This window comes from Argiope bruennichi, chromosome X2 (assembly GCF_947563725.1).
Source record: "Argiope bruennichi chromosome X2, qqArgBrue1.1, whole genome shotgun sequence".
NCBI classification, from domain to species: domain Eukaryota; kingdom Metazoa; phylum Arthropoda; class Arachnida; order Araneae; family Araneidae; genus Argiope; species Argiope bruennichi.
In genome coordinates this window covers 35396028-35421527 of record NC_079163.1, presented here as the reverse complement: position 1 = coordinate 35421527, position 25500 = coordinate 35396028, and the positions used below count along the sequence as shown (strand labels likewise).

The window sequence follows — 25500 nt, the reverse complement described above, 5'->3', positions numbered from 1 at the left end:
TATTAGATTTAGTGGGATATTAGCTCATTTCTGAGTGGGAAATTTATGTTCTTTAACCATTTAATTTTAAAACATAAACGATCATGCTCACTGATTCACACTAAACAAATACAAGGATCATGCTCACTATATCATACTATACAAATACTAGGATGAAATAGTTGGTGATTGGAGGTGGTTGAATTTATTTGAAAAAGGAATAGTGCCATAAAAGTGAACATTATATATGAAAACAGATTTTAAAAAAATACAAGAATGAAATGTGGGTGGTGATTGAATTTGCTTGGAAAGGGAATAATGTTATAAAAATGAGTATTACACAGAAATAAAACATTCATAAAATACAAGAATCAAATGGATGGTGGTTGGATGATTGTTGGTGGATGAATTTTTTTGATAAAAGAATAGTGTTAAAAAAATTAACATTTTTTACAGGAAAAGCTTGCACCAGATTTGCAATAGTCATACTTCATACAAAAAAGTGTGTGCAGTAAAGTAAAATCTCGTATTGGTTATACTTTTAATTTAAAAAAGCTCATTTATTTTACAACCCAGAATCAAACTCTTATCAGCAATTAATGATATAACTGTGAATGCTATATAAAAAAGGATAACTGCAATCGACTATAACCATTTAAATACAACTTTTACCATTTGAACTACGAACGATTTGCCCTTTGGATGCAAATTAAATTTTCTAACACATGGATGGAAATGAATTGGATTGCTGAGTTAGTCCGAATGCACTGTATATGAATTATTTGTAAATTCACTCGCTTAACATAATTGTAAATGCAATATTTAAATGAAGTTATAATCGATGAAAACTGTGTTAGTGAAGTTGCCGAATTGGCTTGCAATGTAAACTTTTCGTTTTCAACTCATTTTTACAAAAGTACATTACTCCTTCAATGCTTATTAATAAATATATTTTCAAAACGTTCTGTGAAAACTTAAAATGTTTTTTTAATTTAAAATATGTTAAATTTTATAAAACTTGCGATTAAATCAGTTCTAGATATTACAACTTATTCATTAGTATTAAAAAATGCAAAATAGTAATAAACGTCGAACTGGTTCATGAAATTAAAAAAATAATTGCTAAAAATTGAAGAATCGAAGAAGTATGTGTTATGCTTAATGTATTTTATCGTGTTTTTATTTGAAATCAAAACTTATATCTTATTAAATATTATTTTTATGTAAGCAGTACGCCTGCATTTATTTTTATTTATTTCTGCTTACAATAGAATATTATTGAATGAAAACGGCTTACATTTTAACCTGTCATAAATATATATCCTTAATTTTGCAGCTAAATGACGGTTGGCATATAAATTTAGTTTTTTTATTTCTGCACGCAACAGAAAAAAGACAAGAAATCAAACAATTAGAAAAATAGTTAGTTCAATAAATAGATTTATGAAACTTTGTTTAGAAGCAACACATGGTACTATTTTGAGACTGACACCATAATTTTAAACTCTGATCAGATGACGAGGAGAATACCTGAGCTGGCACCCTCCTCTTCAAATTTCTGCCCCACACTAACTAGAGGACTTTTTGTCCTGAAGAATTTAATGTACACCAGGCCCGCTTGCAAGTTGGTTTTTCGATAGACTCGGGTCACGAACTTGGGGCCCTTTGACACCAAAATAGAGACCTTACCGTCAAGCCACCACAGCTGAGATATTTATGAGAGCGAAATCCTTATTAAATAAATCGGTTTTAAGATCCTCATAAATCTAAAGCTTGAATACATTCAAGCTTTAGATTTATATTGAAGTAGTTCTACTTCAATTTCCATTAATAATATAACATTTCTAACCAAGATTTCTCAATTCCTTTCAAAACGCATAAAAAAATCATAGTAATTATCATTTGCAAAATATTATATCATTCCAAGTAGTGAGATGAAATAGAAAAGCTTTATTCTAGAACGCTCAGCACACGTGAAAGGTGAAAACATAAATTCAAACACTGGATAAACTTTATTTCAGTGCTTTAATACTATTAACTTACTTTAACAATTTATGAACAGCAAATGGCCCGTCATCAAAAATAATCTTCCATTTAACTGAAAATATATGATTCCATAAATGGATGGCAGATTGAAATTATGTTAATTTAACGGCTTATAATCAGTTAAATTTAAAATCTGATTTTAAGTTTGACATTAACTTTCTGCAGCAATCCTTTTAAAGTTAATTTAGAAGGGCAGTTTCCTCAAATGTGGTGCGATCATGTTTATAAATGTCTCCATTTTAATTCCTTTATGGAGAATCAACGAAATTCACAACTGTTAGCGAAATGGCGTATCCAGTTGCAATCAATTTTCAAAAGTTGATGCTTGAATCTCAGTAAATAAGATTGTTTTTTCCATAATAATATAAAATAAATAACATATAAAGTTACTTTTTTCAATAGGTGCATTAAACTGTTTACATGAGTTCTCCATTTTATTCCATTTTTTATTTAAAAAAATCTATTAAACTTTTTACAAGTGTACTGCAATTTATTCACAAATTGCAAAAATCACTCAATTTATAAAATTAATGACTGGTCACAGTAATATGATAGCGTGAGCATTAGAATTTTTTTGAACTAGGAAGGTAAGGAATGATATTAGTTTAATTATTTTATTCTAAGAAAAGCAGGCATGAGTTTTTAATTATCACATTTAATAAAAAAATGTTTTTCAGTAAAATAAGTTTTTCGCAGAGCTTATTCTATATAGGATTTATAAAAAAAAAACTTTTTTATTCTAATAGGTATTATATTACTAAATTTTACATTTTATTGAAGGAAATTCACAAATTACTTATGCTTCTCTGAAATAGTACTGATTTTATTAAATTTTATACACTAGCAGAATTCCGAGGATTACTGTATGCAAATCATTAAGCATTAAATAAGTTCTAACGTTACATAGGCGTTTTTTTTTCATTTTAATTTTTAAATTCCAATCGCCTACATCATAAACAGGTATATTAAATTTCGGCTGTTATTTCCGAAATTCCCGGTATTTGCCACGGGAATTTGTTAAAAAATATAACAAATGAACTGAAACTTCTTTAATAATTAAAACTCTTTATTTTTAAAATGGTTTAAGTGTTTTTCAACAGTGGATAAAATTTCAAATTTCGAAACGATAATTATGAGTAGTTGGAGCTCGTTAGCTCAGTAATTAGAACTGCTTCAAAAAATATTTATCAAAAGATTACAATTTTCTTTTCTTTTTTTTTTTTTTTTTTTGAGAAAAAAAAAAGGTATTAAGTTATTTATCCATAAGGACTAAATTTTTTAATTTCAAACGATAGATTAAGTTGTTAGTTTGGTTTTTTTTTTGCATTTTTAATGCATTAAATACTCTGCACTTGTTATAAATTCCTTGCATTATAATTTTGTCAAAAAAATTATCTAATATTGAAATGATAATTCAACAGATGAAGTTATTACAGATTTACTCTCCATAAACTATTCCATCTCCAGTCAACTCAATAATGCTCGTCTAAAAATGAATATAAAGAAGTACAGTAACTGTTTTTAAGGGTTCATCGTTTTTTATTTATAATAATTAATAATAACCGATTTCTCACAAAACTATTCATCTCAGTAACATTTTAGAAAATTAATTGCCCACGTGTGAATGACACATCATATCATCTTGATGTGAAAGAGTTCTGAAAATTAGTAACTTGTGTTTTTGATTTTAAATATATTATTTTAATATTTTGAAAATTATGATTTAATCGGTTACTTTCACTTCGCTCGAGTGGCGGCACCTATTAAATTGAAACACTCTATTATCTTTGCAACAAAGATATTTAAATAAAACATCAAAAGTAGAAAAGAGTTTTAATAAGAGATAGTACATTTTATTACGCGGATAAAAGTGATTTTAAAAAAATGAGTTTTCAAAAATGTATTTCTGCGATTCATTCAGTTTGAGGCCTGACTTAAAATCAGCAAAACTATTAATTTTTAATAATAACTTTATTTTTTCCAGTTTAAAAGAGTCCTTTATCTAAGGTTATTTCCTGAGATTTTAGAATTTATTTTGAAAAACCTATTGAAATCGCCTATTTACTGACTTCTTTTTAACTAGGAATCATAAAATCAAAACATAGATTCAAGGCGCCGGGTATCGATCCCGTCACCCTCTCCCGTGTTAAGCCAGTTCTGTACCATCTGAGCTACGCCCCTTTTAGTTTTTATTAGCACAAAAAAGCAATTACTGCATTTTGCGTGTAAAATAAGTCGCACCAGACACTATTCATATTTAGTATAGTTGTGCAAACAAATGTTATTGCTTTTATCGTCATCGATATCATTAATGTGTTTGTACCAGGCATTCATGCAATCTTGTTCAGTTATCAGAATTGTTAAATTAGAGATTGGCAGAGATTGTTAGTTCGTTTCTTTTCTTGTAATAGGATGATTCCAACAATTACATACTCTTAGAATGCGTAAATTAGAACTTCCGATTTTGCAAATTTTTTTAACATGATAATGTTTATATGACGATTATTATCTGTAAATTGCCTGATGTTAAAATTGGTTAACCCATTCACTGCCGTTTACGTGATATGTCGTAGGAAAATGTTGTAAAATTAAGTGTTTATAAATTTCGATGGCAATGAATGGGTTAAGACGCTTTACGTTGTGGGCTATCGAACCTAGATTTACCAAATTTGGTTCGTAGTTACTTCTTGGTTATTAGGTTAAAGGACTTTTCCAAGATTTTAATTGGGTTTTTAATTAAAAATTTATTGAAACACTAAAGAGTTTAAAAAGTATTTTAAAGCTTATTATTGAAAAAAAAACTTTTGAGTTACTTTAAAATTGAAACATTTAACTCCTCAGTCGGGCAATTTTATTTTTCTCATAGTGTTTTCTATAATTGAAATACATTTTCAAAATTAATTTTAAATATGTTAGTACTTGTCATGGTTTTAATTACTGTCTTAATACTGCAGTAATTAAAACTAAGAAAATTACTTAAATGCTATGAAATTAATCTACGCCTCTTCTAAATATTTGTGGTATTAAATTTCAGAATGAGCATAAAATAAATTTTCCTATTTGGTTTCTGCAAATACAGATAAGGAAAAGAATGAAATCAAGTTTCATTTAAAAACTATAGAAAACCTGGATAAATGAATTCCATGAAACCAATTGTCACAAAAATGACTGATAAGAATTATTTTGATGCTCTCAGAAAATAAATCGGCCCCAATAAATATACAGAAAATGAATTTGCAAAATTTCTATAATTTCGAGTGATAAAATTCCACATACAGAAATTAATGACATGCAATACGAAACTCATACAAAATATATTAATCAACATTAAGATCTTATGACCCCTGTGCAATATTTTCAATTTGCTGACTTTCTCCGTGTACGCGATTCATTAAGAATTTCATCCTTCGTTGCTTAAAAAAATTCATTACAAATTTATTTTCAAAAATAATAAATGAAACCGCCTTCTACTTTGTATTTATAAAATTCGTAATTAATCAAACAGAAACGGTAAGGTGACTGCTAACTACCAGAAAGATAATCTCGTTAATCAATGGTCTAATTAGGTACTATATATTACAGTTTAAAAACCGGAATCTGGTGAAGAAACTTATAGGTTCTATGCTCTGGATGAGCTGTCATTTAACATAATTCAAAAATTGGTAGACTGATGTGTGCATTATCAAAGAATGGCTCAATGCAATCGGATTGGTTATTGGAAGTTTTTCTTTACGCGAAGTACTAGGAAACAACCTATCGCATTATACTAAAGCTAAATTAGATATCTAACATCTACTCCGATAGAAGGTCGACGTCAGGTAGCAACGTCGGGTAAATAGATTCAAGTCACTTTAACCAATAAAAGATGTTACACTTCCCGCTTATTATGAGCTCATGCATGAGGTTAAATATTATAACCTAATTAGGATTAAAACCACCATTCCATATATTTTCAAATATTGCGTTATAGTTAAATATATCATCTCGTGAAATATTAATATTTTATTCACAATTCTGTAAACACTAGAGATCAAACAACACAACAAAAATCAAACAATATTAAATTTCTCTATCATTCGTTTACAGTAAATATGGTTAAGATTATTACGTTAAATAATATTTATTTGGTTACTTGGTAACTTTTTTCTTATTCACGCTATTATAATCTATCACTGGGACTATATACCATGTTTTTATAACATTAATCGAATGCAGTGTAAATAGTTATTTGTTAATTCGTAAGTTATGTCAGCAAATGAAATTATTTAAAATGTTACTGAAATGATGTTAACATTTTACTGAATTTTTCTTTTCCACATAAATTAATGTAATTTTCAGGGGAAAAAAAACTAGAGATATTTTCAACAGAATTAAATTAAATAATAATAAAAGATAAATATTCGTTAAATATTAAACGTAAACATTTATTTTACAAACGATTCTTTTTTTTCTCTCCCAAATTTTTGAAAATAGAAAAAGGAAAGAAATTATTTCGTAATGATTTCAATATTGAATTTCGAATTAATCTCGGAATTTTTCATGTTATTGTAAAGTTTTGTTTGCAAATTATTTCATTTAAAATCTGTTAAAATAACAATTTATTTCATATTTATTAACATATAGCAATGATTAATAGGAATTCTTTAACAGCAAAATTCTTCAGTAATTAGCGAATTAATATGTTATTCTTTTTAAATTAAAACCGTTTTTTTTTTAATTCTCTCTTTTATTAACAACGCAGCCTTTAATACCTGAAAGAATAAAGATTGCAATATATATTTTTAAATATAATTTTTGAGTTAATTTTTAATAAATTGTATTTATTAATATTAGAAATGAGCTCTGTTATGAATATTAGACCTTATCTTTGTGATGTCCATAGCTCAACAGGCAAGAAAATACTTTTAATCCTTTAATCCCTACTCTATCATTTTAAAAATAGAGTAAAATAAACACGAACTAGAGTTTGACTTGCCGAGACACTTCCGCAAACATTTTCAAATGAAATTTATTTCTCTACTGTTTAACATGCTGTTTTGCCCCTTAAACAGAGGAGATATCTTTAAATACGCCAAAAAAATGCTGGACGAGATGAAAGTTACAGATCTTAAATTTAATTATTTTAATGGCAGTTGATGCGCTTCAGCCAACAAAAAAAAAAAAAAAAAAAAATGCCGTTCAACAAGTCAAACAAAAAGTGAATTATTTTTTGCTAGAGAATTCAAGTAACTGTAAAATGAAGCTCTTTAATTAGTAAATATTTCATCAGATTGAAAAAGTCTGGAAAAATAAAGACGTTAAAATTTAATTGATATAATTTTAATCATACAAATTAAAATCTTTTGTTTAAATTGATTTGCTTTTAATTAATATTTAAAATTAATCAAATTGACTAATTAAAATGATACAAATTATTCAATAGGTGATATAATTATCACCTATTGAATTGCGGTCAACCTTTCTAATCTGTTAAAAATGAGTTCAGCAATCATCATAACATGTTTTAATAAATTACTAGCTGGTACCCGACTCATTGCTCCAGTAGAAGAAATAATTTTGGAAATATCGTTTAAAGTTTGAAATAGCTATCTTGTGTAATTAGAAATGGTAGAAAGAATATATTTATTTTCTTGTCGACATTTATTGACACTTAGTGATATATAAAGGAGAATTATAAATAATATTTATTACTATTTTTTTTAACTTTATTATTCAAGTGCTTTAGGATAGACAATATTTTTTTTTGTTTTTCCGTCTTCAGCAAAAACAAATAAATTTCTTCACTGTCCGACTCGTGAATTGAAAATTGACTATTTGTACTGGAAAATTTCCATTATATATATATTACTTTGATGAATCGATAGTAATAATTGTATTTGTGAGATAATCTCTGAATAATATGTGCGGTTCGACGCAGTCAAAATATTGCACACTGAATAATAATATATTGTGTAAATGACTATTTATTCAAGAAAAGGAAAAAAAAATTGGCAATTGCACAATTTGTTAAAATTTTTTATTTTGTTCAAAATAAATGCTAATAATTGTACTATGCCCATAATCATCGCGCAAGTGAAAGCAATAAATTGGCAAAGTTTTATAGCAATCGGATGAACAGTACGTCATCGCATAAAATACGAACAAATAAAAATTCATTTTTATACATTAGATTATAATAATTAATTATTATAAATTATTATTATAAACTTATTATAAATTTTGAAGACAGTGAATTAGAGACTTAGCGTAGTTGGTCATGTGTTCGGGTTTCTATTCTCATGAAATTCCTGCATGCAAGACAGATAAATTCACTTTATATAAACCTGATTGAACCGCTCTGATGTCAGTTAGGTGAGGTACTTAAACAGCAGAAATACGACCTAAATTTTTATCTCATCACGATTAGTAATTATTATCATGATTCTTAATTATAAAATCACGATTTCTAATTATTATCACGATTCGTAATTATAAAATCACGATTTCTATTTATTATCACGATTCGTAATTACCAGTTTCGGAAAATTAATTCTATATATAAAACTGAAACGTTTCAGAAATTTTGTTAGAAATAGTACATTGAAATAAAAAAATACGTTTCCACTCTTATGAACTACAACCGTTTCCATGATTTAAAATTTAATATCTTAAAATTAAAAACACACAATAAAGACATCGCTTTCCTGATAAATATGTTTCCAATTTCGAAGGAATGTTTCGCAACTATTTATATTATTTTTTACAAATGTATAAGTTATGAATAATGAAATTGTCAGTAATGAAATTTATAAAAAAAATAGTTTTTCGAAATGAGAAACAGCAATTCTCGAATTTTGCAAAAACATATAATGAAGCAATTCAATTTAATTAATTCCGCCAACCAAAGAAAAGCTGAAAGAATTAAATGCCATCTCGCTTCCTATTTTTCAATTAAATTTCGATGAAGTAAATAAATTCGATGTAACTTGAATACCCTTAAAAAATTCAAAGCTAACCAAAATAAAAAATCTTTCGATTTCAAATTTAATCTATTATTATTGTTTATTCAATTCAATATCATCATTCCTCTTCAGAATTTTATTTCATAATATATTTTCTATCCATATCTTGAATTTTAAAAATGCATTATATCAGTCCATTTCGAAATTTGAAATTTAATTACAAAGAAAAATATGACTGCATTATTCCGTTTTTATCTTGAAAATTAATCGGTTCCATTTTCCAGGGCTAAGTTTAATCCATATTTGGAGCACTCCAGGGCTATTAAATATGAATTAAATCGAATAAGCGAGAAAAATCTTTTTGCTGTAAGCAGTTTTAATGGAATTTTTAACAAAAGCCAATAATAATTTCATTTTTTATTCATTTATTTATTTTTGAAAATTGATAGGAAATGAAATTTCAGTTATACTCAAAATAAAATGTTTCGAACGAGAACTAATTACTTTTTGATTCACAAGCACTTTTTTATCGAGAAAAATAGTTATACAAATTCAGTGTCGGAAAATAAAAGAAGGAATTTTAATCAATAGCGTTATTGGTTCTAATCATCCTTGGTTTAAAATATCCAACCATTTCCTTAATTCATGACTCATAATAAAAGGCGAATGTGATATGTTTTGATAAAAGCGATCCATCTGAGTTACACATGAAGATGCCGACTAAAGTCTAATTAGTTCTAGTTCAAAACAATTTATTTTAGGTATAATTGAAATTTCATTTCGTATCAGTTTTCAAAAATAAATAAATGAATAAAAAACAAAATTATTTTTAGCTCCTATGTATAGGAGTAGAATTTTCAGGGGAAATAGGCCTACATTTAAGTGTATAGAAAACCTGGGAAACAGATAGCTTTTTCTTAGTAAGCAAAGTTGATAAATCGCACGTATCTATCAACTTTTGAATAATGATAGTTAGCAGAACAGACGTAGAACCTTCTTCCCCCGATTCATGCCTCTTCTCCCTCAGTCATGCCATGCCTAAAATCTCTAGATTCTAATAACGACAAAGAAGCTTAATAAAAATAGGTATAAATGGAAAATTCACGAGCTTTTTAAAATCAGAAAGAATGGTCGAAGATTCTAAAATAGCAAGATCGTGAGATAGTTTCCTTTCCCTCACAACTTAAGAAGTCATTTTTTTAACAAATTAAAAATGAAACTAAAGCAAGGAAACGTGATCTCCTCGAAATTTTCTAGCATAATCTCTAACAAAGGTGTTATCCCCCCCCCCTCCCACCACATAAGAAATGTAGACCTTGGGCCAAGTCTTGAACTCCCCGAGTCTGGCATTTTTATTTTCCTAGTCCTCTGAGCATGAGCGTTTCGTGCTTCGTATAATAGGAAGAAAACTGCGTATACGTTTTGGGCTCCTTTTTTGTATACATTTTGGACGTATAATTTTTGTATACACTTTTCTATACATTTTTGGCGTACACTTTTTATATACACTTTTGTATACATTTTGGAAGACCAAATTTCGAAAAATAATTATATTTCTAACAACAAGATCACATACAAAATTTCATTAAATCCCACCTATTTTAGGTTATCGCATTTACATGCATATGAATGTGCAGACCGACAGACAGTCAACTCTTTGATGGATTTGGTTGAAAATTCGATACATATCTATATTTTGGTTGCTAAAACTCTATATTAAGTATGTTTTCCTATTTAACTCTCTGGATTTTGTATTTATCGGATTCAATTGTGTTTTGATAGAATAGTCAGGCAAATTCCAAAAAACGGTTTTTGTTCAAAAATGTAGTTTGATGTACATACCACATACCAATTTTCATTCCTCTAGTTTAATACGTTTAGGAGTTATTGTGTTCACAAACAGTTATTTTTATAGTTATATAGTTATTTTTGCGTAAATTTTATTTTATATTAAACCTGAAATAAATATTTTAATACGATGAAATTCCTGCCTGCAAGAGAGATAAATTCACTTTATATATATATGACTGAACCGCTCTGATGTCAGATAGGTGATGTACTTAAACAGCAGAAATACGACCTAAATATTTATCTCATCACGATTCGTAATTATAAAATCAAAATTAGTAATCATTATCATGATAATTAATTATAATATCACGATTTCTAATTATTATTACGATTTGAAATTATAAAATCACGATTTCGATTTTTTTATCAAGATTCATAATTGCAAGTTTCGGAATATTAATTCAATATATACAACTCAAACGTTTCAGAAATTTTGTTAAAAATAGTACCTTGTAATAAAAGAATAAGTTTCCACTCTTATGAACTACAACCGTTTCCATGATTTAAAATTTAATATTTTATGCTCAAAAACACAATAAAGACATTGCTTTCCTGATAAATATGTTTCCAATTTCGACAGAATGTTTCGCAACTATTTATATTATTTTATAAGATATGAATAATGAAACTGTCAGTAATGAAATTTATAAAAAAAATAGTTTTTCGAAATGAAAAAAAGCAGTTCTCGAATTTCGCAAAAACATATAATGACGCAATTCAATTCAATTTAATTAATTCCGCCGACCAAAGAAAAGTTGAAAGAATTAAATGCTATCTCGCTTTCTATTTTTAAATTAAATTTCGATGCAACTTGAATACTCTTAAAAAATTCAAAGCTAATCAAAATAAAAATCTTTCAATTTCAAAATTAATATTTTGTATTGTTTATGCAATTCGATATCATCATTCCTCTTTAGAATTTTATTTCATAATAGATTTTCTATCCATATCTTGAATTTTAAAAATGCATTATATCAGTCCATTTCAAAATTTGAAATTTAATTACAGAAGAAAATATGACTGCATAATTCCGTTTTTATCTTGAAAATTAATCGGTTCCATTTTCCAGCGCAAAGTTTAATCCATATTTGGAGCACTCCAGGGCTATTAAATATGAATTAAACCGAATAAGCGAGAAAAATCTTTTTGCTGTAAACAGTTTTAATGGAATTTTTAACAAAAGCCAATAAAAATTTCATTTTTTATTCATTTATTTATTTTTGAAAACTGATAGGAAATGAAATTTCAGTTATACTCAAAATAAAATGTTTCGAACTGGAATTAATTACTTTTTGATTCGCAAGCACTTTTTACTCGAGAAAAATAGTTATACGAATTCACTGTTGGCAAATAAGAAAAGGAATCTTAATCAATAGTGTTATTGGTTCTAATCTTACTTGTTTTAAAATATCCAACCAATACTTAATTCATGATTCATAATTAAAGGCGAATATGATATATTTGGATAAAAGCGATCCATCTAAGTTACACATGAAGCTGCCGGCTAAAGTCTAATTAGTTCTAGTTCAAAACAATTTATTTTAGGTATAATTGAAATTTCATTTCGTATCAGCTTTCAAAAATAAATAAATGAATAAAAAACAAAATTATTATTGGCTCCTATGTATAGGCGTAGAATTTTCAGGGAAATGGGCCTACATTTAAATGTATAGAATAAATGGGAAACAGACAGCTTTTTCTCAGTAAGCAAAGTTGATAAATCCCACGTATCTATCAACTTTTGAATAATGATAGTTAGCAGAACAGACGTAGAATCTTCTTCCTCGAATTCATGCCTCTTCTTCCTCAGTGATGAAAAGCCTTAAATCTCTAGATTCTAATAACGACAAAGAAGCTTAACAAAATAAGTATAAGGGAAAAATTGATGAGCTTTTTAAAATCAGAAAGAAATGTCGAAGATTCTAAAATAGCAAGATCGTGAGATAGTTTCCTTTCCCTCACAATTTAAGAAGTCATTTTTTTAACAAATTAAAAATGAAACTAAAGCAAGGAAACGTGATCTCCTCGAAATTTTCTCGCATAATCTCTAACAAAGGTGTTATCCCCCCCTTCCATCACATAAGAAATGTAGACCTTGGGCAAAGTCTTGAACTCCCGGAGTCTGACATTTTTATTTTCCTAATCCTCTATATGAGCGTTTCGTGCTTCATAGTATAGGAAGAAAACAGAGTATACATTTTGGGCACCTTTTTTGTATACAATTTAGACGCATACTTTTTGTATACACTTTTCGATACATTTTAGACATATACTTTTTGTATACACTTTTCTATGCATTTTGGACGTATACTTTTTGTATATACTTTTGTACACATTTTGGACGACCAAATTTCGAAAAATAATTACATTTCTAGCAACAAGATCACATACAAAATTTCATTAATCTAAATCCCACCGATTTTATTTTATCGCATTTACATGCATATGAATGTGCAGACCGACAGACAGTCAACTCTTTGATGGATTTGGTTCAAAATTCGATACATATCTATCTATATTTGGTTGCTAAAACTCTATATTAAGTGCTTTTTTCTATTTAATTCTCTGGATTTTTTATTTATAGTATTCAATTGTGTTCGGATAGAATAGTCAGGCAAATTCCAAAGAACGGTTTTTGTTCAAAAATGGACAAAAATTTACTAGTTTGATGTACATACCACATACGAATTTTGATCCCTCTAGTTTAATACGTTTAGGAGTTATTGTGTTCGCAAACAGTTATTTTTATAGTTATATAGTTAGTGTAAATTTTATTTTATATTAAACCTGAAATAAATATTTTAATACGATGAATGATTTTCAATGAATTTTGAACCTACGAGGTATAATTAATAGTATCGATAAAATGGCTTTTAAATGAATAAAAATATTTGAAAGCTTGCACACACTTATACATGAGGATGGTTGGAACATTTGCATCAAAATGCAATTTTTTTTATAAAAATGGAAAACTCTATTTTAATATTATAAACACTTTTATTATTTTACATTTGACAAATATTGTTGAAATCTAAATGAAAATCTGTTCACGTGTACAAATGTACTGTACTGTACAAATCTGTACACATGTACTTCGCATTCTGTAATTCTACATAATACGAAGTTTAAATTTTTTACAAATATACGTAACAAGTCACGTATAGTAGAGCCTAAATCCAAAAAAAAGAACTTAAGTTTAACGTCGTATCCGAATCAAAAGAACGCTGCCTGAATTATTAATGTCTGTCAAGTAATCCGCGCCTTTCTACCGATGGGTGCCCGAGGAATAAATTTGTGAGGAAAACAAATACGTTTCTTGCAATCTCAAGACCCCGAATTTTTTATGGGAGAAAAGGAATCGAACACCGGGAAGAATCCACCACCTGATCTGAAATTCGATGTACGAAGCCGATAAATCAGTTTCGTAAATTTTCAATGACAGCTCGAAAGAATATATACATATATATACTATAAATAGAGAAATTTAGACGATATTACATATGATGGAGATATTTTAGAGAAAATAAGCTCTAATATTTATTTTCCTGCTGTTAAATTTTATCTTAAAATTTGAGTTATTGCATAGGTAGGGAAAAAAAAGCTTAACCAGTTAACTATTTCGACCTCATCGTAAAATGCGTATCTAAATTGTAAATAAAATAATATATTTTTATTTGTTAAAATATCAGTTAACTGTTCCGACCTCTTAGGAAAATGCGTATCTAAATTGCTTATTATTCCTGACGAATAGACTCGTCATAACGCAAAATGTTGTACTTTTTCCATGACGAGTGTACTCGTTAAAAACAGTTAACTGATTAAGAGAGGTATTTACTATGTCTCTTAACCAGTAATATTTACTATGTCTTACAGTAAGGCATTCTAAGACATAAGATGACTTACTGCATCACTTACTTTAAGTTCTTTTTTTCTGCTTTCTGGTGTCGAAAAATAAGTCTTTTATTTTTAAACAATTATCGTTTCAAATCGACTGTATAACAGAAACAGAAATTGACAAACAGAAAAGACTATTTACAAAAATGGGTGCTAGAAAAGAAAATATATTTTTTCATTTTACTGATATTCAACATTCTTTAAAAATTCAGCTTTTGTGAGATAAATTTAAAACAGGGTGACAGTCATGGTCTCAACTTCACAATAAGAACAAAAATGTCATATTTTTTTTCTCACTCGTTTTCTAAAATGTTTCTTTTGAAGAAACGTAAATAATATTGCATTATCAGTCTCACTTTCTTGTCGATAGGAACAATCCCTTCAAAAAAATTGTCTTTCATTCAGATTATTTTTTATTTAGTATGTATATATGCCTATGTCTCACATGTGAGTATATATACCTCACATGTATAATTTTAATTCCAGATTAAATGGAGATAGTATTGGTCGCCTGAGATACATCGAGGTAGTAAAAGCAAAATTCGAGCCTTTTTTCCATGTAAAAAATGAATAAATAAAACCTGGTTTTGAAACTAATTTACTGTACTATCTTAACAGAATCACCAGAGTCGGCCATTAGAAACATTAAAAATATGAAAAATACGGGTGATGATGATGATGTCGTGTCTGCGTTACCACGGAAAGGGGGTGCAACATCTGAGGGTAAAGACCCCTGAGCACCCGAGGGCAGAAGTATGACTTCTAGCTCATATGAAGATGAAACTCACACGTTCGCTTGCACAACCCCTTTCTTACAGGGGGGCATATTCACACACCTCACAGATAGAACACAGATGAAGAACAGCCATGCCCGAACCTGGATTCCAACCCAGGACAACCAGATCACGGGGAAGAGAAAAATATGGGTAAATCAATAGATTGGAATAGAAAAATAAGTTGCCCGAATGCCACTCGGGCAAATTAGGGAAATTCCGCTTCCAAGCACTTGGACGGCGTTCGGGCAAAACTGTAAAGTAGTTGCTTTACTGTTTTGCCCGAAATTTTGCCGAAATTCTTTGGTTATATATAATTTTAAGTATCGGTGTAAATTTTGAGCATTAGTTTTCAATTATAAAATCAATATATTACTATGATAGCATCCAGCATTTTTAAAATAAGTAAATTTATTTCCTTGATAGTAGAAATCTACATATTTCGAACACTGAATTCTTAAGTGTGTGTGGGGGGGGGGTTCAGAATAGCTTATTGCAGTGTCGGTGTGTCATTTAAGATTAACTCGTTGCAGGGGATCACTATTCTCCCAAGTGGACATTTGCATTTATCCTCTGTGTAAAATGATCACATTGTCATTTAGCTACTTGTAAATTAGTCGCAATTAATATATGTTAAATTTCAAGTTATTCACGATTGGTTAAACTTGTACGAAGCGCCTGAACAATTTTACTTGTTAAATTATGTCCCATTTGAAGCTATGCGGGGTTATTTAAGATGCACCATATAATGGTCAGAGGGGAAGAATGAGAGGCAGACTTCCATATCATCAGAAAGAGGGTGTTTGAAGAAAGGGAAGAAGTATCTCCTGCATGATAGATCTCTAATGAAACTGAGCACTCGGAACCCTCTAGTAATGAAATCGAGACATTGCTTGAAAGCCAACGTGCCTAAAAGAGAGCTATACAGATTCGGATATAACAGTAAATAGACGTTTGAATGAAAGTTTAATAATTAATGTAATTTGCATTATGTAAATTTTAACAGAAATCTGTTAATTCATTCTTAAAATAGAGATGAACTGGAATTACCGTTTAATTTCAACTTGGCTTTGTAAATTTGAAGTTTGTTTTCGCGCAGCTAATTTTAACTTTGAAATTTTAATTTATCTTCAGATGAAACATAGGAATTGAACGAAGATTAAAACAGCTGTATAAAGAATAACTTTGTTTATGTAATTTAATTTTTTTGTCGCATAGTTTACATTCACATTTATAATTTAATTTCAACTTGGCTTTGTAAATTTGAAATTTATTTTCAAGCAGCTGATTTTTACTTAGAGATAAACGATAAGAATTTAACCAAGATGGAAATAGAAGCATGAAGATTAACTTTGTTAGCAAAGTTTAATAGAATTTATTTAATGAAAGATATTTTCTATTTCCTATTTGAAGATTTGCATATGAATCAGGATTCATATAAAAGGCATAATTGAGACAATAACTCTTTTTTAAAAAGTTGCACAAACCTTATTTTTGCGAATGTTTTTCATTCTTAGAATTTATGTTTCCATTTATTATTGATATTGATGTTATTTCATTTACAACTATATTCATTTATTTATTAATAAAGCTTTTCGCAACCTTTTTTTATTCAGGGTTTATCTTTCCAAATGGCTTTTTCTGCTACAACTTTCCAAAGAATTTCGGAATTTTAAATAATTTGTATTAAAATAACATTTTTCGATATTTATGTTAATGTCTCATTGGCTTGAATTTTGCATCTTTTTACTGCATCTGACTGCAGCTAATTTGAATCTAATTTGAGATACAATAAGTTTTAATTTATCCAAAAAATTTGAATTAAAAAAATGAGTGAAAAACTAAGCACAGCTTTTATGCAACAAAATTTTTTAAACAAATGACAGCAGTATAAAAGTTTATTTTTAAGTTTTGACAATTTTAGTAAATAATATACAACAAATGAAAATTATTTTAATAATTAAAGTAATAGAAATTATAATTTAAATAAATAATTTGAGCAAATGCGTAAATAAGGAGATAGCACACCTACAGCTTTCTGAATTCGACAGTTGTACAATAAAAGTTCAAAAGAAGCAGAACAATTCAAAACGCTTCAAGAGCCCAAAGAAAAATATGACTTACCGACTAATTCAAATTTAAACGTTTAAATTAATCAAGTTTCACTGTTAAGTCATAATTTCTGCATTTGATATCATTCCAAAATGTTTTGTACAAAACTTATTTTGATACGTTACTGACTTTTGTAAGCGCATTGTATTGAAATTAATATTTTTCCATATTATTTGCATAAAATATTGAATTATCAATCAAAGAAGAAATAGAAAATTTTAGTTAAAAATTAAAATAACAAAAAAAAATGTTTTTTTGTGTGTGTTTAGAAATGATATTATATCGGTTAAAAATTACTCACGGAAGGTTTTTATAATAATTGGGCATTTTCTTACACTGGGGTTGATTATGTGGGCATAGAAACGGCATATTTTGATGCTGGACGCTTGATACTAGGTTATAGAAAATCTAAAAAATATATAAAATATTATTTCAAGCTTTCTCTTGTAAACGCTTGTATGCTCATATTTCGGAACTTTCAAATCGATTATTTTCCAAAAAAATCATTCCTTTAACCTTTAGTAGTGACCTCTACATGAAAAGTCTAAAGTCAAAGGACTATGACAAACCATTGTCCTTGATATTTGATCCAAGTAATAGGAGCAGTTTTTTCTGATTGAACTTTTTCTCTCTTGGATTTTTTCTCTTTAGGTGCTATTGCTTTTCGACGGAAGAGAAAAAGAGATATGACTCTGCGACTGTGGTTGACGATAACTGTTGTTTTTGCAATTATGCAGCCCTTCGTCGACTCTGTCGAGAATATAACATGGAGATTATCTTCGTAACATACCATGTGGAGGTGAGTAAAAGTCAATGAAAAAATAAACATTATCTACAATTTAATCCTCATTTATGTATAAACTTTAAAAAATGATGGAACGCGTTTAACATTTGAGTAAAAATCCGTAATAGAATAATCCTACACCGTCTGTAACGCTGGGTGGAGTAAAAAATATATCGTTTGGTCTACGTCATTATGGGATGCTCAAATCCTAATTCCTCTTTTTGAGTCGAGCAACTCAAGAGTTATTTTTTCAAGGTTTAGATTGAATTGATTTATCTAAAGGTGAAGAAACGTAAGCATGAATAACAATTATGTATGGGATCATAAACTTAAATGTAAATAAAATATGTTTATTTACATATTAATGCTGGATTGTAGCAAAGGTCAATGACTCAAAGTCTGCAGTTTTTAAAATTTTATATTTATCCTGATTCATTGGATGCTATTGCTAATATTTTCTTTTAGCATTGAGTTTATTTTGTACTAGGCATTACATTCTTTCTGTTAGTGAGTCACTGTTTCTTTCAATCTAATTTTCTGATTACTTTTAACTTGAGTGTCTGTGAAAAATGCAAGGAAGCAAAGCTTTTAATGTTACTATATATTTACGCCTAAAATGTATTATAAATAAGATTTTTTATTTCTTAAGAATTCTGCCGATTTGCATGAGATTTTGTAAAAACTTTTATTAATTAATCTGTGAGAATCGTATCTCAAATATTGTTAAGCAGATACAGCCATCGGACACACCTTCTAGTCATTTATGAAAATCATATAGATATTTACTGGTATGCACTTTAATCCTTTAAATTCAACGACCGAATTCAGAAGAATGTATCTGAATTATATGTTATTCTTAACAAAAGTGGATTAATCGTAAAAGAAATCAGGAAATCAAAATATTATTTCTAATCTCATTCGAATAATTTCTAAATTATTTAAATATGTTTAGATTATGCGATTTGATTTCTTAGACTAACATAACAAATGCAAAGTGGCTATCGCGAAAAGATGTAATTTTGGGAAGTGGTCAGATGCTGAGGACATCTCATATATGTGTCAAAGCATCAATCTCCAAATTTCGATTGTGCGTGAATGCGCGTTTGCTTTGTAACAAGTATTAAGTCTTCGTACATTTAGCAACCAATTCCACCAGTTTTTGTCTTGCTTTCATCGAAATATCCCGTTTTTAGGCTATTTGAAAATTACTTTGAATAAAGGCCAAATGCCGATAATTGCACTTGAGCCAGTATCTTCCAACGTAGGAGCACGTTGGGCACAGACACCAACTCAGGCTCATTTACAGTTCTAGAATCGTATATTGAACCTGCATCCCCCCATTCACAAACATTCGGGCCTTTTGATCTCGAAGTTCAGGCTAGATTAATGCTACTTCAGAGAGCGGTTATTATTTGCTTAGAAGGGAGAAAAATGTCTCTTAGGGTTAAACAAGGTGATCGATAAAGTCCTTTTATGCACTTTAAATACAAGATGGCGTCTCGTATAGCCAAGAAATAACGTGTACCTCTAGTAAAGTGACTGCTGAATTTAATGGGACATATTACAGCGCACCTAGCAGCGAAATAAGAAAGTTTAAAAAAAAAGATAAAAGATATCGATCAAAAACTCCAGTTGGAGAAATGTAGACTGTACCATAATAAAAACAAAGGAAAAAGCTTCATGGAGTAATCTGAAAAACTACCGGAGATGTTTGCGATGAAAATTGTGATCTTTCCATGACCTGAAAAAAAGATTCGTCCTAAAAATGGAAAATATATTCTTCGGTATTAACATGTTTTTCGAGTTAAGCAACGACGAAATGAAATTTAAAATGCGAAAAAGGTAAACACAGATTATAATTATTTAAATTTTATCAATAATTTTATTTTAAAATCAACAATTTTGCAAGTTACAAAAAGTTCATAATTTTACTCGCACATATCAGCAATTTTACAGATAACTCCATGAAATTTTTTTCCTGTGCTTTTAATATGGCAATAATATTTTTATATTTAAACATTATTTTTGAGTTATTTTTTGCAACTTCCTTATTTCGCAGCCAGGTGGCTGTAACATGACTAAAAAATTCAGCATAGTCACTTCATTATAGGTACTCGTTATTTCCCTGGCTATACGGGACACCGTTTTAAATTTAAAGGAGTATGCTAGTCATCCTATATATATATATTATATATCTATTTTTGCAGTAGAGAAATTATTCACTTATTGTTCCTCCAATATTCATCTTGTGTCATCATTATTTTATTTCTTTCTAGATTGGAGAAACACCATTTTTTGTTGCTCTTGATCATGAAAAACGTACAGTTGTGATCTCAATAAGAGGAACACTTTCCTTGCAGGTACGTTTTTTAATAAATACTTGATTTGTTTTTTTTTTATTGCATTTTTAAACCATACTTTCCAACTGAATTGGGAATCAATTCGTTTATGTAAAGAATTGGATTTATGAGCTGTCGATACTAAGATTTTACAGCGTTTTAAAAGCTAGCCGGAAATTCTAAAGATATATTTAAAAGTTCTATGTGCGTGTTTTTTTCCGTTTGTCAAAATAAAACTCAGGTTACTAAAGCTCAAAATATTGCACACCTCTAACTCCAAAAAAAAAAGATTTATAAGAAGATAATAACGATATTTCAGAAATATATTTTGTCAAATAAGGCGAGAAAATAATCCAACTAACAATAAAATATGCGAACCATACAATAGAATTAACAATAAAAAAAATTACAATAAGCGAAGAAACGATTGCAAAATTAAAAAAAAAAAAAAAAAAAAAAAGTTTGAAGGTGTTTTTTTTTCACTGTTCGCCAGCTGCTTCAACAGCTGACCTTTTCAAAAACATAATAGAAGAAAATGAAACCTTTTGTTAGGGAAAGTATAATAAACCACAGCCGTTACCCATAGTATTTTATTCAATAGGATATAATTGTTTAAATGTCGAATTTCTAAGTTAAAGTGATAAACATACACATTGACATATACTTATATTTTGCACATACTTATATCAACGACTTATTTTGAAGAATCACGAGAGTTAACTTGAGACATACTTTTTAGTATTAAACTTTGCTCAGATGTTGCTAACACTTGAGATGAGACATCACTCTCTCTTCATACCATTAGAGGAACTTTTGAAACTCCACGCCAGTTTATTATCAATAGTAGTAGAAAACCATCACGATTTTATTGTTCCTCGGCTAGTGATAGTTGATAGTCATCGTGACCATATTATCCCGTTAATCGATACAAATTCAGGCAGTAAATCAGTTTCAACATTTGTGATGAATCATCAAAAGTGATTCTAATAAACTTTTCCTCTGTAGGATGTCGTCACCGATTTAAATGCAGAAGCAGATCAGCTTCCTACAGAGCCTAGACACGACGATTGGCTAGGCCATAAGGTAAGAAAAAACTGTGGCCATCACTTTTAATTTTTCATATTATAATTTATTTTGTATATTCTTTTTTTTGTTTTTAATCGTAAAAGGAGAAGGCGTTGATTATTCTTAAATCCATCAAGGTTTATGAAATAAAAACTGACAATTCTGGCATGCAAATTTTCTTCTAAATCATTTTTATTTAGAATTGGGCCACGAGCTGCAAGGAAGTCAAGAAATGAAGTCTTTTTTTATTTCGCCTTTTTTATTTGTTTAAGATTGCTCACGCATTCGATTTCATCTGGCAAATGAATCTCTTCAATAACAGCAACGCAGACTCAAGCGAAAACAAAAATACCAGAAGTCGATGCTTTATGTAAATGATTTTACTTGATTTTTCCCCCTTCAGTGGCAATTCTTATTAATTTTTTGGCTTAAAAGATGCTGTTAATTTAATATTATCCTTTTAAAATTATTTTGTATCATTTTATATCTAATAAATTTCCTGAATTTCTCTATTTTTAAAATTATTTATTGATCTGATTATTTCTCTCTGCGTTTTCCTTCAATGGGGATTATTTCTACTGCGTTTCGTTTGGTTCCTTCCCTTCATTTATTTCATTTTTTAAAGAAAAAATGAAGGGAATTATTTTTCTGTGAAGAAGACTGCAATGCAGAAATTTGAAGTCGGCATGGCACTCGATGTCTGTTGAATAGATTTTCAGGTTCCCTCAATGTAATTCCTAATATTGTTATACTTTTCATAATCATCGGAAAACGATTTTTTCATCCACTGCCATATAGAAACAATAAGGTAAGTTTGGTTTAATATATAATTATAGATTGGATGATATTTGATCGAAAATATTTCATGGAATTACTTTTCTATATTTGCACAGTATTCACAGAAAAAAAATTGAACAAATAGCTCAAAGAAAAAAAAAGAACAAATAGCTCAAGGAAAAAAAATAGAGCAAATAGCTCAAGAAAAAAATAGAACAAATAACAAAATGGCTTAACAAATGTCTTAAAAGGTTTAAATACAGACGTATACACAAATTCAGCTTCATATTCACTGTTTTATTAAATAGATTGCAAAATAATAATTACTCTGCTTTCATTTTGAAAACTAAGTAAAATTTCTTTATTTTTAGGATAAACAATTTAAATTTAGAAGGATAAGATTTTCCATAAAACCGTTAAATGTTAGGATCTTATTCATCAGTCATCCACTAAAAATAATTTTTATTGAAAAATCATATTTCTTTCATGAAAAATTCGTTTATTATACTTTTAATGTTATATGTGACAATTTAATTGGAAAACATTCTAGAATAAACAAAGCATAATTTAGAAATATTCATAATATTTTTTTTTATTTTAATAAATGCAGAGCAGAAAAAGACACTTGTCTTGATAAACAAAAATCTATTCATCAAAATGATGTAGTTGCTACAATTTTAACACAAATTAAGCCAGTTCTTATAGTTTGTGAAAGGCTACAAAGAAAAATTCAGTAACCTAATTGAAATGTATAAAGTCTGGAATAAGTCACCATATTCAATGTCAACAATCTGTCAACAATATGTCAACAATCTCGAATATGTCATCATCAACACTTTATAGAAATTAGAAGTGTTAATGATGAAATAATTTTTTAAAAAATGTTGATTCTCCCTATAGTAGACTCATCAGCACATATATAATGTTCTGTCTTGAAAAATAAAATATTACTGAAGATATGAAATGACAGAAGACAGATTAAATAGAATGACTTTAATTTATTTGGAACAACAACAATTAAATAGCATTGACATATCTAAAATAATTAAAGTATTTTTAATGAAAAATTCAGGGGAAAATTATTTCGATTTCTTATTTTATTTATAAGTTTATAAACACTTGTAATAATTTTTCATCGAAGCATTGTGCATTAGTTAGAATGTGCATTAGAACATTATTATTTAGAGTGAGTTTCGACAGAGTGTTTTAAAAACAGAAAAGCAATTTTTGTATTGATTACAACTAATAAATTATTCTAATTATTCTATATATGCATTACAGTATCATACTATTTATTATCCGAAATAGTCGTAGGTTTCAAATTTATATCTGTACATAATAAAATTCTATTACTTTTATCATATACCTTTCAAATGGTTCTTTGGGATACATTTTAAAAGCAATGTTTTAGATATCTGAAAATGTATTAGTTTAACATGAATGGTTGAACTTTTTAGTTTCACTTTCTTTTTAGTAATAATCTAAGCATATTTCAAAATAACCAGAATTTGCTTTCAATTTTGGGTTTATTTTAAAGAAATTTATGGATTTCTTTTTCTAAACGCTTGTGTGCGCAATTTAATGTCCCTAAAATTTCTAAACGGTTAAAAAGGGAGAAATAATATAATTTATAATAGATTGTGTCATATTATGAAGAACAATGAAAAAAAGAAAAGGAAAGGAAAATACACTTTAAATACAAGAAATTTAAATCTTTCAGTTCTTGTTTTTAGTAATATTACTTTACCTATTTCAGAACTTAGACTCAAATGAGTTATTATCTATATCTTACTTAAGTCGATGAATATAATATTTATTTATTTTAAAATTATAATCAAAATAATTTTGTAAGTAAAAAGCCTTTCTTTTATAAAATGGATGATAAGTTTTTCGGTATTATTTAATAAAGACATTTGCATATGTGAATTAAAGATATAAATTTCAAAAATTCATCAACCGATTTCAAAGTTTATTAGATATTAATAAAGATTAATAAGCTAAACAATTAGGCAATTAAAATAAAATATCAGATTAATCATAAAACGAAATTATTGTTAATAAAAATAGTTATTATGAATTAAAATTTGCGAAATTAATTTAAAACTTTATATCTTAAGAATCGAAATTTATAAGTTCAAAACATCATCTTATGCTCAGGGGCCCCAAAAACTGCTTGCTCCGCAACCCCTGTTTAGAATAAATGATCGATAATACAAATTGAATTTTAAACATCATTTAAGTACAAAGCAACCTTTCTTTATGAGAAATTAATCATGTCCTACGGTCAAAAGGAAGGAAATGCTTTAATTTGGACAAGTTCAAACAAATTTATTGGAATAATTCGTCGAAAATAATTTAGGACGAAATATTTCTCGTGTTTTTTTTTTTTTTTTTTTTTTTGTTGTTGTTGTTGTTGTTGTTGCGATTTCTGCTCATAACCCTGAATTTAATAGCACCATTTGTATATTTAAATTAACATCACCTTTTGAAATCGCAAGAAAACTACTTGAGAACGGATCTCAAAATTTTGAGCTGTTGTCAGATGATGTGGACGACTTTACAACTGGCTCCTACTTATCGTGCTGTCCTTTCATTCAAAACCAAAGAGAGACTGTTTTAACTCCAACAGCTTTTATGGGTATATGATGGCTTTTTGATAGAATTGGGTCTCGAGCTACCCTCCTATTCTTAAGCCGAAACTCAGCCAACAGTTTATCAAAGCTCCAAGGAATGCAGTTCAGAAAGCTCTACACTAAAAGCGATTATTAGTGCAGTATGATTGTTCAAAAACACTTATCTCGTCTGTATAAATAAGAATTACTCAACAAACAAATTTATTAATACTCAGTTATTTTAAAAATTTCCTGAAAGTAGGAACTTAACATATATTTTAATCGGCCACATTTTTTTTTTTCAATTTGACTTGCTTCGCTCCTTGT

At 28.4% G+C, this 25500-nt stretch overlaps 1 protein-coding gene across 2 annotated transcripts in view; it reads left to right on the top strand.

Annotated features, from left to right (window-relative positions):
• LOC129960917 (diacylglycerol lipase-alpha-like) overlaps positions 1–25500 on the top strand; it is a 190894-nt gene that overhangs the window by 114804 nt on the left and 50590 nt on the right. For both annotated transcript variants that reach the window (XM_056074649.1, XM_056074648.1), the window contains exons 9-11: positions 18248–18395; positions 20657–20740; positions 21725–21802. In XM_056074649.1, the coding sequence (XP_055930624.1) occupies positions 18248–18395; positions 20657–20740; positions 21725–21802 (310 nt within the window). The remainder of the gene's footprint in view (positions 1–18247; positions 18396–20656; positions 20741–21724; positions 21803–25500) is intronic.